A 12,961-nucleotide genomic window follows, 5' to 3' on the forward strand; every position below is an offset into this window, starting at 1 on the left:
CTCAGGCGCCTGCCTTCTCTCGGAACTGCCGACAGGAGTGTCTAGGGCAGGTGTTCAGCCTGTGGAAACTTCTGGGTGAGTTTGGCGCTCGACTCTGGGTGTGCGCGAGCATCGCCCTTTTACCCGGAAGCGGTTTCCCAAGAGCAGGGACCTGACGCTGACGTGAATGGGACATCCCGCCTGCTTTCTGAGAGGACACCGCCCTCCTGTGCGCCTGCCCCCAGGACGCCCCCACGCGCTCCGCACGGTCCTCCCGTGGGACCCCCGCGGGGCTCGTTCCCGCTGGACGCCTGGACGTGGAGCAGGCTTTTCTCCCTCCACAACGGGGCCCGGCCACCAGGCCCCAGAGCCGCATTGACGTGTGTTTTTTAATTATTTGAATTATTCCAAAGACAGGGCAGCCAGTCCTGCTCCGGGCGTGGGAAGTGACATAACCGACCCTCCTGGCTCTTGCGCACCCTCGGGCACTGCCGTGAGCGCCTCCCTCGCCCCTGAGTCGCCACTCCTCACGCTCACGCTCGAGCACAGGTGACCGAGCGCAGGGGCCCGCCACGCCCCCCAACAGGGCTGCCCACGGACTCGCGGGCCGGGGGTTTTCCAACACGGATCTCGCAGAAATTCAGCAGATCCATAGCTCTGCCCTTATGTGTTATCGGAGGCCAAAGAGGACGGAAGATTCCAGACGCCGTGTAATGCCAACTGGCCTCTGTGTTGCAGGTACTGAGAGGACCCCAGGCCCCGGGGTCTGCTTCTCTGATGCCTTTGGAACAGCGGGCGGTTGTTCTTTGGAAGGAAATTCGCTGGGAGCCCCGGTCTGTGCGTCTGGAGAACTGACTAGTGTTCCCGTGGCCCCCACACCAGCGCCCTCACCTCCAGCTCCAGCTCCTCCCTGTCCAGGTCCTGGTGGGCGCCGCCCAGGTAGTCGCTGGGGTCGTAGTACTCGTGGGCCGAGGGGTGCCTGCAAGGAGAGGCGCAGCTGTGAGGTGCCCCTGCGGTCACCGGCCCGCCGGGCCGGTAGCAGGTCCGGCCCATCACCCACACCTCCCGCTGTTTCCCAGCTTGGGGGGCGCGTGGGTACGCCTGTGGGGCCCCTCGCTTTGTGTCTATAAGAAGCACCGCCCGCATCCCCTCCCGCCGCCACTTGCGGTGATTAAATCTTATCCCGAAACAACTTTTACGACATTAGTAAGTAATTTTGCTCTTTGGATATAATTTGAATAACTCTGCTCCAGGCTTATAATAAAGAAATTAATATGTCACAGGATTCAATTTATCACCTCCATAAACAAGAGAGTGCAGCATGGGAACCCTGGAGGGAGGCACGGGTGGGACTTACTCCTCGGGCAGGAGGTAGGGCCCCAGCGCGGGCGGGCTGGGCGGGGACAGCTTGGAGAGGGCCATGATGTGCTCGAAGGTGATGTCGGTCTGGGTGCCCGCGTCCACCAGCTGCGCCTCCGACGGCGCCGGGAAGGCCCTGGCCCGGGGCGTCCGCCGCAGCACCTGCACCACGATCGGCTCCTTGGCCGTCCGGAACGCCTCCACGGCCTGGTCATGCGTTGCTCGGGATAAGTCTTTGCCGTTGACCTGTCGAAATATTGAGGGGGACACGATGCTCAGTAAGCAGAACCTGAAAGACGGTTTTCACGTGCAAGCGGCCAGCGGGAGGGCACGTGGGGATGTCGGGTCCCCATGCTCGCCCTCCATCTCAGGTCTCCGGGGAAGAAGGCCTGGTGGGAGGGGCCGGTTGGCAGGTCTGCGGATGTGGCATCAATACCAGATCCCCAGCGGGACGCCCTGGCTTCCTACTGGAATGTCTGTAACACCAGCGCGTCATCTCGCCGGAGAGAAGGGCCCGGCCGCAGGCTCAGCGCCGTCATCAGGAGTGACAGCGACTGGAATTAATCACGCTGTCACACGGTAATGGCGCGCGTTTCCCCAGCGTGTGCCAGGTGGCGTGACTGCTCCTTTCCTGCGAGTGACAGGGAGCTTCCTTTTGAAATGAATCCCTTTTGTTTCTCTTTAAAAGGCCAGTTGGAAATATGAAGGGACTCACAGGCCACAGGTGGATACGGCGGTAACTCCAAGGAGCTCGGATGGCCGACGCTTGGGAAGCCCAGCAGCCAGTGTAGTTGCTGGGTTTTTCTGAGTGTGCGCAGCCCTTGCATCTGCCCTTCTCGCCCCAGTCCTCACCGCCCTCCCCAGAGCGTCCAGTAACCACAGAGGCCGCCCGGTGGTTAGAATGTCGGTGCTGTGCCCCGGATTCTCTCTAGTGGCACCCTCAGAACTCACTCACCCCGGCTACGTCCAGAACAACTCACACGAGAGGACACACAGCCAGCACCGTTTCTAGAAAATGAAGTCGCTCCCAGCAACACGGAAGTCCAGCCGCTTCCTCCCCCCCGCCCCCTCATACCCCCCTCGGCGGAGGAACACGACATCATGTCCCGTAGTTTGGTTACATCTAGTGACGGCACCACACGGACGCCACCACCAGGCTCCGAACTACTTCCGTATCTCCCCCGAGTGGTTGGTTTGCTTCTTAAAGGCAAGTATAGGATTGTGGTATAGGGACCGTGCTGCGGAATAGCTACCTCCCCAAGTCCCCCTGCTTCTCAAACCTTCCCTGCGGAGAAACTGGCAAATTGACATCACTCGCACGGCAATTTAATCCTGAGTTTAAACCCCTTAGATGCACACTACCTTCTCCCAGTAGGCATGCCGTTAGTGTGTACTCGTAAGTGCCAGGACGAACACCGACCCGTTTCCTGTCTGGCATGCACATCTCCCCCCTCAGTATCTCCGACTTCAAGGCACACACACTAGGTCCCTTCTCCACAGGGCAGACAACTTCCGCTTCTCTTGGTCCGAGCAGAACCGACCACGGATACTGTTTCTGCAGCTCCTTTCCTACTTTTTCCTAAGCCCTGTCAGCCCCCTCCGGGACAAGAACCCCGAGGCGGGGACGCCTTGTAAACAGCCTGGGGTTGAGGAACAAGGAACAGATGCCGGGTTCGTCCCCTGTAACGAACCCAGATGAACCAGGCCGGCGGGATCATGGATGATTCGGATTCAGTCTATTTAAGTAATTTCCTTATGTCACAAGGGAGTTACTCGGGCCACACGAAGGCTCAGGGCACCAGTGAATAGGGGAATGGCGGGGCCACCGCCTCTTAAGGCCTCCACCCTGGAGGGTGGGAACACGGGGCTTAGCACACAACGGTCTTTGCCGTTCCTCCTTGGAGAAAAGAATGAAAGGACGCAAAGGAATTCTTCCTAGCTTTCTGAACCAGCGGACCATCCCGACCCCATCCCTGCTGAATAGGGCTGAACCCTTTAGCTGGATCCTCAGAATCCCAGTTCTGACCACTGTGCCTGAGGGAGCAATGTCACAGCTGGAGGCCACACACCTGTTCACCTCACACATTCCGCTAAGCCCCTCCACACACCGGGGACCCCTTCCTTCCTCCCGGCTCAGATGGCTGCACAGGGACCGCCTCTGGGGTCGGGCCATGGCCGGCGCCCTCATGGGGGCTTTGGGCAATGTAACGGTCCTCTCTCTGTCTCCCTGTCTCATCGACAGCATGAATGTCACTGAAGGGTTGGGGGCTTTATGAGGCTTCATGGGATAATCTGGGTATAACGTCTAAGCCAGCGGTTCTCAACCTGTGGGTGGCGACCCCGTTGGTGGTCGAACGGCCCTTTCACAGGGGTCGCTTAAGACCATCCTGCATATCAGATATTTACATTATAACATTCATAACAGTAGCAGCATTACAGTTATGAAGTAGCAACGGTAATCATTTTATGGTTGGGTCACAACATGAGGAACTGTATTTAAAGGGCCAGGAGGTTGAGAACCGCTAGTCTAAGGGATAAGAATTTACTAAGAAACCAGGGGGCCGCTGGGGACCCGTTACCAGGATAGTCACCTTTTCCCAGGAGACAATCATCTATAAATCAAAGGCGCAAAATGCAGCCTCGTCCAGGGGCCTGAATAGCTTCTGTACAGGGAGAGGCTCCCTCCCTGCCCATCTCGCGTCCCCGGCCACCGACACCCACATTAATGCCTCCAGTCCTTGACTTTCTAGGGACTCGTTAGGGGCGCGACAGATAAATGGCACCGGACTCGCCGCTTGCCGCACAAGCTCTCGACAAGGCGTCGCGGTATCATTACGCTCTCCTAACAGCCGATGAGACGAGGCGGCAGTCACTAACCCAGACGATCCATTCTTGCAGCCAAATTTGTTTTGAATTACCTTGTGCACATAACACTTATTACACTGTCATCTCGGAATCGCATCCCTGGGAGACTCGGCGAGGTGATGACTCATGCCGCCAGCCAACCGAGAACGACAGCCCCTACTCCCGGGGTGAGCACGGCAGCCTCGTTAGGGGGCGGCGGCGGCCTCCATCGCAGGAGGAACACGCGTCCAGGCGCAGCGGGCGGTCAGGTGCAATATCGCCCAGTGGAGCAGACGGCTTTTACAACAGTTTACGCGGCTCTACGGCCTAGTAAGTGGAACGTTTTGGAACGAGAAATGCTGATTGCCAAGTTCATCTTTATTATAAATTAAATGCTTAAGTAATTCACCGCAGGCTCTGGTATGCAGGTGCAATTACGGTGGAAATCCAATCAGCCTGTCTCTGGGCTCACATCACAGCTGCGAATACGACGTGACACTAAGGGACTCCAGTGTCCTTTAGCGGGAGGCCTCCCGAGACGAGACGAGACCAGACGATCGTACTGAGGGCGTGCGGCGATTCCTGCCCGGGTCACGTGCCCGCTGCCCCTTCCCACGTGCTGAGGACTAACGCGGAGCGGGGGGCTTGCCCATTTGGGGGTACATTTTACTGACAGCCCACCTGTCCATCTGTCTGTCTCGTTCCCAGAAGCACCTGCTGTGGTTCCTGAGACGTGTCCCCTCCTGGCGTGCCCCGTGAGAGAGCTCCTCGGGCAGAAGTGAGGCCGCAGCACGGTGCGAGGCACGGTGGGCAGCATTTCACTACAACAGCCAGACTGCGCCCCGCCGCACTCGCTGGGACACCAGCCGAGCCCGAGCCCAGACACAGGCTCCACTCTCACCGTCTCCCGAGGAAGCCCGCGGGGAGAGGCCCTCACACACCCGGCTCACCTTTCCGAACAGGAGCCGCAACCTTGTGAAGGTCTCCAGGGCCGGAGTGCAAGCAGGGCAGGGTATGTGTAAATACGGTATTTGGGAAGGACGGTCTACTCTCTCCAAATTAAAAAATCAGTGTCTTTTTATGGGAAGACATTGGTTTCTGAGGACCCGCGCCCCGTGGTCACCATCTATTTCTATCTCATGTGCTAATGACCCAGGGTAAATGCTAATGCAATTTCAAATCCAGCCTATTGTCAATTATGCCCCTGGATAAAACCCAACTTTTATGGGGTTCATTTAATTAAATATAGGGGCAGTGATCTCATTCTGTAAAATATCACACCTATGTTTCCAAACTAATTAAAACGTAGATTCCATTGGAAGCAAGAGATGACAATAAACCATACACTGAAAAGTAAAAGGTTTTAAGGCCTGATCTAGCTGGGGTTACAAAGACTCTTGGAGTGATATCACCCCTGTGGTGACATAGGTAGTTACAGGACGGGGCACCATGGGGAGACGCCTGGAACTCGGGGTGAGCCTGGAGCGCCCCCTGCACCGACAGCGGCACTGGACGGGTGAGAGAAGTGCTGACCTAGACCGCACTGCCCCTCCCCCAGCGAGATGTACCGCGGGGCCAGGTGTCCCCTGAGCCTCCAGTTCCTCCTTTGACGAAAGAGAACCCGGGGGGACAACCAACACCCCCAGTAGTGAGGGTCACTTGATGGGAGCCCCCACTCGGATTTCAGCCACAGGGAGTCCGTGGGCTCAGCCACTGGGAATCTGACTGAGGAGAAGGTGAAGGGACCTGCAGTGACCACACGGGGACCTGGCAGACGGGGCGCACGCCCGCAGCGCCTGGCAGCACCCCAACCCGAGGCTCTGCTCACCTGCAGAGCCAGGTGGGGTGAACTCTCACCAGGGCCCTCGGTGGGTGCAGACCTGCCTGGTTCAGAGCCTCAAACGGAACAGCCGTTTGGCAGCCCCGACCCCGGTGGGTCCTGCCCGCAGGGAGCCGAGGCCCAGCGCCACCTGCCGCGGGGAGCGCCCTGGTCCCCTTTGAACAGAAAGGCTGCTGAGCACTCGAGACCCAGGAATAAGATAGGACACTCTTGTCAGAAGAAACCACTGATCCTTTCTGGCCCCAGTTTCCTCATCTGTAAATTGGGGGCGCACTCTAGACACTGAAGATGGATGGCGACTTTTAACGTAGGAATGTCACCGCGTGGTTCCAGGACCTTTCACCCGCTATGAGACCCGGGTTAAAGCATCTCGACTTCAGTTTCTGGCCCTCAGTTTAGTCACATGAGAGCATCACATCGGGCAGTGGGTCCTGCAGACACGCCCCTCCCCCCTCAGTCTCAGCCTCTAGCCACCTGGAGACACTTTGTTTCGGTACCTGAGCGCGTGCCAGCGCGCTGGGCCACAGAACACCCCGGCGGAAGGCTGGCCAGCGCCCAAGTCTGAAGGCTCTCGCTGCCGGACTGTCAGGGAGGCTCGGGGAGGAAGCTAAAGGGACTGCTTTGCCGTCGGCAGGGGCCCGGGCATGAGCGGGTGGGCTCTAGTCCCCGTGACGGAGAAGGACCGGCAGCGTTTCCTACGATGATTTATGAGACGTGGGTAGGATTTGCTAGAAACCAACCAGAAGCCGGTCCTCTGGGAAGGAATTAATGGGCCAAACACTTGATAATGCAATTAGAAGATGAGAAGAGGTAGGGGTTTCCAGAGGGGATGGCGGGGAGCGGGATGGGGTGGGGTTCTGGTTATGTCACCCTTAAGGCCGGGGCAAGGACGCAGCCCGCTTTTGAAAGAGCGGAGGTTCAGAGGGAGAGGGCTGACCCTGGCGCTGTTTGTGTCTGATGCTTCCGGAGATGGGCCGCTGGGGGGATGGGCACTGGTGGCTGTGTTTCAGCTAAACACGTGGGTCTGAGACAAGGTACGAGGTCCCTGGCGGCAAAACCATACTTAACAAGTCAAGTCAGATCCAGCCTTACATCCCATCCTATTTGAAAACAGCTGCGAAAGGCGACAGTCATGTAACACTTTTAGAACAAATCACGGCCGAGAGCGTATGTCCTCACACTAGGAGCACACGCCGTGAGAAAGGACGGGTATCGGACTCCAGTCAGTGACAGGATTCGGGTCCATGGGAGACGCCATGAAGAGAAGGCAAACACAAGCCACACACGGGGAGGGAATGCTGGCCACTCAGATCTGACGGACGACGAGAGTCCAGGCAGGCTGCTTTTAAGGTCCTGCCACCAAGAGAAGGAGATGAAAACCCCAACGGAGAACCGGCGGAGCCCGAACAGGTGCTGCCCCACTCAGAGTGGCCGACGTACCGCTAGGACATAAAACAGGCACCTTCATGAGCAGTCAGGGTAAAGCCAGTGTAACCGGCGTGAGCCGCCTCTGCAGAGCCACTACGTTGGAAAAGTGAAGAGCAGGACAATTCCAAGTGTTGGCAGGATGCGCAGCCACCAGAACGGCTCGGCCAGGGCGATGAGTAAGTCGGCATGAGGAAGACCGAAGCGGCCTGTGCTCTAGGTGCCCTCCGGTCCTCTCTCCTCCTCCCTCCTGTCCTTTCCTCCATCCACCCCCGTCTGTGCACAGGTAACCCTCCGTGTAGCTCCTAGAGCAGAGGGTGGTCCCCGCACCAGCAGCACCTAAATCCTGGTGGAGCACAGGCTCAGGTACTGACAAGCCCTCCAGGGGGCTGAGATGCGTGTTTACGTTTGAGAACGGCTGCCCTGGAGGAATTTCTGTACCTTGAGACAGAACGCAAGTAAAAATGAGATTCCATCCCTCCACCCCCTTTTGCAATGAAAGAGGGGAAAAATGTGAGAATACCCTTAAGGCACCATGAATCTGGGAGTGGGGGTGAGGAGAGGCGAGGTGGAGACTCATACACTGGTGGGCGCCTAGGGCATCACGGGAAGGCTGTGTCCAGACACAGGAGCACCCAGGGCACCATGGGAGGGCCCAGTGCTGGGATAGGAGCACAGGGGGCATCATGGGAGGGCCCAGTGCTGGGATAGGAGCACAGGGGGCATCATGGGAGGGCCCAGTGCTGGGATAGGAGCGCGTGGGGCACCATGGGAGGGCCCAGTGCTGGGATAGGAGCGCGTGGGGCACCATGGGAGGGCCCAGTGCTGGGATAGGAGCGCGTGGGGCACCATGGGAGGGCCCAGTGCTGGGATAGGAGCGCGTGGGGCACCATGGGAGGGCCCAGTGCTGGGATAGGAGCGCGTGGGGCACCATGGGAGGGCCCAGTGCTGGGATAGGAGCGCGTGGGGCACCATGGGAGGGCCCAGTGCTGGGATAGGAGCGCGTGGGGCACCATGGGAGGGCCCAGTGCTGGGACAGGAGCGCGTGGGGCACCATGGGAGGCCTCAGTGCTGGGACAGGAGCGCGTGGGGCACCATGGGAGGCCTCAGTGCTGGGACAGGAGCGCGTGGGGCACCATGGGAGGCCTCAGTGCTGGGATAGGAGAGCGTGGGGCACCATGGGAGGCCTCAGTGCTGGGATAGGAGCGCGTGGGGCACCATGGGAGGGCCCAGTGCTGGGATAGGAGCGCGTGGGGCATCATGGGAGGGCTCAGTCCTGGGATAGGAGCGCGTGGGGCACCATGGGAGGGCTCAGTCCTGGGATAGGAGCGTGTGGGGCATCATGGGAGGGCTCAGTCCTGGGATAGGAGCGCGTTGGGGCATCATGGGAGGGCTCAGTGCTGGGATAGGAGTGCATGGGGCATCATGGGAGCACTCGGAAGGGCACCAGAGCTGGCGTGGTGGCTCGCAGGCTTCCATCCTAAGAGAAAAGCAGAACTCCTCTTGGTCTCTAAAGCTTTTACCTGAAGAAGAGACAGGTAGACAGAGGGCAGCAGGCCCTGGTCTAACCCTCCTTCAGCTTAAGAGTGGCCTGTCCCCCACTGTTCACTTTGTTCACTGAAGAGCAAGCAATAGGCGGTGACAGAGAAGCCCCCACATGGAAAACAGCGACTTTCCCGGCCACGGACGGGCGCCAGGCTTGGGAATAAGGGCCCCCAGGTTGTCAGGGCGGGAGGAGGCAACCATCCTCTCCTGCACCTGCTCGGCCTGCCCTAATTCGGGGTGCAGAGCGGCTCTAAAACAAAGCTTTCAGAATGGACAGGCTGTTTACACAAACACACTCCTCCTTGCCAGCGCACTAAACCAGGTTTGACACTGCTGTCTGGAGGTCAAGTCTAGGTCCATCCAATTACCCACCGTCCCTCTGCCTATGCGAACCCGGCCACCCGCCGTTGCATCTCCGCAGCCGCACAGCCGCTCGGCTCGCAGGCAGACACGCATCTCGAATTGCATGGCGCTAATTGAATACGAAAATAGGATTGTATACAGTCAGGCTTCCAGAACCTTCCTTAAACTTGATTACCATTTTAGGAAGCTGTGTTTTTCTGACCAACTGGCTAACGGATAGAGCAAGGGTCACAGATACATACATCTTTGTTTCTGGCAAGTTACAGTTATTGGGCAACGTTTTTGTTTTTTTAAAACCAACATTAAGTGGCATGCGAGACACACCTTGCGTGTAGCTGCTATGCTAGTTACTATCAATAGGCATAAGAACGTGAGCTTTCTCAAGTCACGTGGTCGTCACACTGCCTGGGAGGCCAGCGGGCTCTGTGCTCCCGGGGGCGCACCTCTGTTTGCCACCACCCTGTCCCCCGACTGAGGGCAGAGGCTCCGCGGGAGCCCCTCGCATTGGTCGGGGAGCAGACCCAGGTCCTCTCAGGCTGATGGAGGTGCCAGCAAACTTTTTAAATTTTTTAATCCGTGTTCCCCATAATGTCGGTGATCGATTCACTGGCTTTGATGGAAATGAAGAATTCTCAAGACATGGGCATCATAGCACAGATAGCATCCCAGCCCCATTTACCATTCCTTTGTGCCTCAGTTTCTTCATCTTTGAAATGGGAATAACCTCACCTACCTCTTGGTGCTACTGTGAGGGGACGCGTGTGGTAGGCACTCAGCACATTGCGGCACGCAGCAGGTGCTCAATTCACATTGTGATTGCTGCGATGAATGCCACGGAAGTCGAATATATATGTTTTCCTTGCCTGCAGACTTTGGGGAACATGTTTTTTTTTTATCACAGTTTCGAATCTGAAGCCTCAATCCCAACCAGAATGACTTCCCTGTGGCCAAGTCAAACCAGGGAAGTCATCCTTGTTCTCCAAGAGTCTCTGGCTGACCTAGAGGAGGTGAAGGGAATGAATGATACTGACCAGTGTGTCGCTTCTTTCCCCCACCCAGGCCTCCATCTGAAGACCCTCCTCACAGCCCCCACAGATTGGCCTTGTCCCTGTTCTGGAAGGGCACCGCGGGAGGGAGGGCTGGAGAGCTGGGCCTGCATCGAGGCACCAAGCCAGCGGAGCCACAGCCACCCCCATCCCCGCAAACCCGTCCTCCCTCCCCTCCCCACAGCCAGGTGACCAGCCTTAGCCGGCTTCCAGCCCAGCCCTGGAGCCTCACAGCTCTCCCTGCCCCCTGAACACGAGGTCGGGGCCAGCTACCTTATCCAAGCGGAAGGCGGCACCCCTCGACGGCCTCAAAGCATCGTCCTTCCTACCTCCTTGTCCTTTTGCGTTAACAGGGCTGAGCCAAGTCACAAGACAGGCTGGAGCTCAGAGCAAGAAGCCGCTGCTCACTTAACGTTTAAATTTCCAATGGGCACAGACCCTGTCTCAATGTCTCCCAGGACCCCGCCCCCCCTGCCCCCACCCAGTTCTCATAAAAGCATAAACATAAACAACGGCTGTAGCTCCACTGACCTCCCAACCCCCCGGGCAGGCAGGAGGCGAACACCCCCAAACCCTCCGGGCACTGCTCGCCCGGCGCAGATCGCTGGTGTGCGCGCGCTCTTTGCAGCGCCCTCTAAGCGCTGGGCTACTTCACGTGCTGTTGTTTCTCTAATGTGATTAAAGGTACAATAAGGTGTGTGCGCACAGAGGCATAGCCATTGTTCGGCATCATTAGGCTCACAGCAGCCCCCCAAGAAGCGGCGGGCAGCCTGCCAGAGGCCCTAATGAAGAGCGTCTCTTTGAATTATCCCGGGATGCGGAGAGGATCAAGCCTGAGCCCCAGAATATTTGATCCTCTTTGTGCTGCGCGAGGAGGGCGTACGGGAGGGAGCCAGACGCGCCGGACCTCTGGAACTGTAATTTATGGAAACCTCCGTTTCTCTGCTCTAATAAGGCTTCGCGTCACAAGAGCGGGGATGCAGTGATTAATTCCTGCAAGTGTTTTGGTGAATTCCTTTATGCTACGGTTCAGGACCCCCAAACAATAGGAGAAGGGGACTCTACTTAGTTGGCACAAAGGTAACGGGTCCGAAAAGCAGTTGGCATTTCCCGTAAAGTCCATCTGGACGGCTTCCTAAATTGCTGACACCGTGCACTCCACATGGAAGTCATTTATCAGCCGTTCGCTGCACGATGCTTGGGCCAGAGATATTCCCACAGACATCCACCTCGTGGAAAACAGAGTCCAGACCCCCTCTCTTTGGGGCTGGGCAGGAGGAGCCCACATAACACAGGAATAAGCCGCTGGTGAGCACAGATTTGCGGGGGGGTGGGGGGGTATGCGAGGGGGACCCCCTTGGAGGCGGCCAGGGTAACTAATACATGCACAGTAACGGCCGGTAAAGAATGTTTTTGTGCATCGATGGTGAAAAGGAAAAAACCGAGTTAGGAAAACGACATGCTGGGCACTGTATGTGTCCTATGTTCGTGGTGTACGTGTGCACACATTGGTGATGCCCTGTTCTTCCTGCTTCACTCCTGGGTGACCGGCTCCCGGAGCTCTGGGCTCACTGCTCACGGCACACGGTAACTCGGCAAATTCAGGATTTCAGCTTTGCCACCCGATCGCAGAGGGACGGGGAAGACTCCCCCGTGCCCCAGACTGAAGTCCTGAGATGAACTGCGTGTCCAAAGCTTGTTAAAGATGCCCGTGTCTGGTCAGATCTGGCGGGGGGTGGGGGTGGGGGTGGGGTGTCAAGCCCCAAATGGTCTGTTTTGGCCGTCTCTGTGCCTCACTGTGGAAAAGACACACAAACCCCCTTTATTCCCCCAGGGTGAGAGCATCATTAGGCAGGGACAGCCAGCTGGGTCTCAGGGTCTTTTTAACGCCACGCGCCCTCTGGTGGTGTTTGCAAAACTGACACCCGATGGACCGCTAATCAAATTATGTTTCCACTCAAGTCCGGCCCTTAAAGACTATATTAATATACTACTGATCGTGATAAATGAAGAAACAAGAACATTTTTCTCACTATAACAACCCTATTCTAACATTCTATGTCAAAAAACCTTTTTAACAGGATTATGATTTTTTTGAAGACTGAAGAAAAATTTGAAGGTGTTAGAAGAGTTTAAGGCAGCGGTTCAAAACCTGTGGGTCACGACCCCTTTGGGGGTCGAACGACCCTTTCACAGGGGTCGCCTAAAACCATCGGAAAACACATATATAATTACATACTGTTTTTGTGATTATCACTATGCTTTAATCATGTTCAATTTGTCACAATGAAAATACATCCTGCCTATCAGATATTTACATGACGATTCATAACCGCAGCAACATTATAGTTATGAAGTAGCAACGAAAGTAATTTCATGGTTGGGGGTCACCACAACATGAGGAACTGTATTCAAGGGTCGCGGCATTAGGAAGGTTGAGAACCACTGGCTTAAGGGGAAAATGCTTACGTACCAACTTAGGTTACTCATAGCAGTATGGGAACCTCCCAGCCCAGGAAAAGACTGGCATGTGCACAAAGAAAACACTCAGAGGGGAATA

The 12,961-nt window shown here is 56.9% G+C and overlaps 1 protein-coding gene across 2 annotated transcripts in view; it reads right to left on the bottom strand.

Moving 5' to 3' along the window:
* PDZRN3 (PDZ domain containing ring finger 3) overlaps positions 1-12,961 on the bottom strand; it is a 90,735-nt gene that overhangs the window by 9,585 nt on the left and 68,189 nt on the right. For both annotated transcript variants that reach the window (XM_059664542.1, XM_059664543.1), the window contains 2 exons: positions 1,337-1,584; positions 871-958 (listed from right to left, as the gene is read on the bottom strand). In XM_059664542.1, the coding sequence (XP_059520525.1) occupies positions 871-958; positions 1,337-1,584 (336 nt within the window). The remainder of the gene's footprint in view (positions 1-870; positions 959-1,336; positions 1,585-12,961) is intronic.

Source organism: Myotis daubentonii, chromosome 14 (assembly GCF_963259705.1).
Source record: "Myotis daubentonii chromosome 14, mMyoDau2.1, whole genome shotgun sequence".
Taxonomy (NCBI): Eukaryota; Metazoa; Chordata; class Mammalia; order Chiroptera; family Vespertilionidae; genus Myotis; species Myotis daubentonii.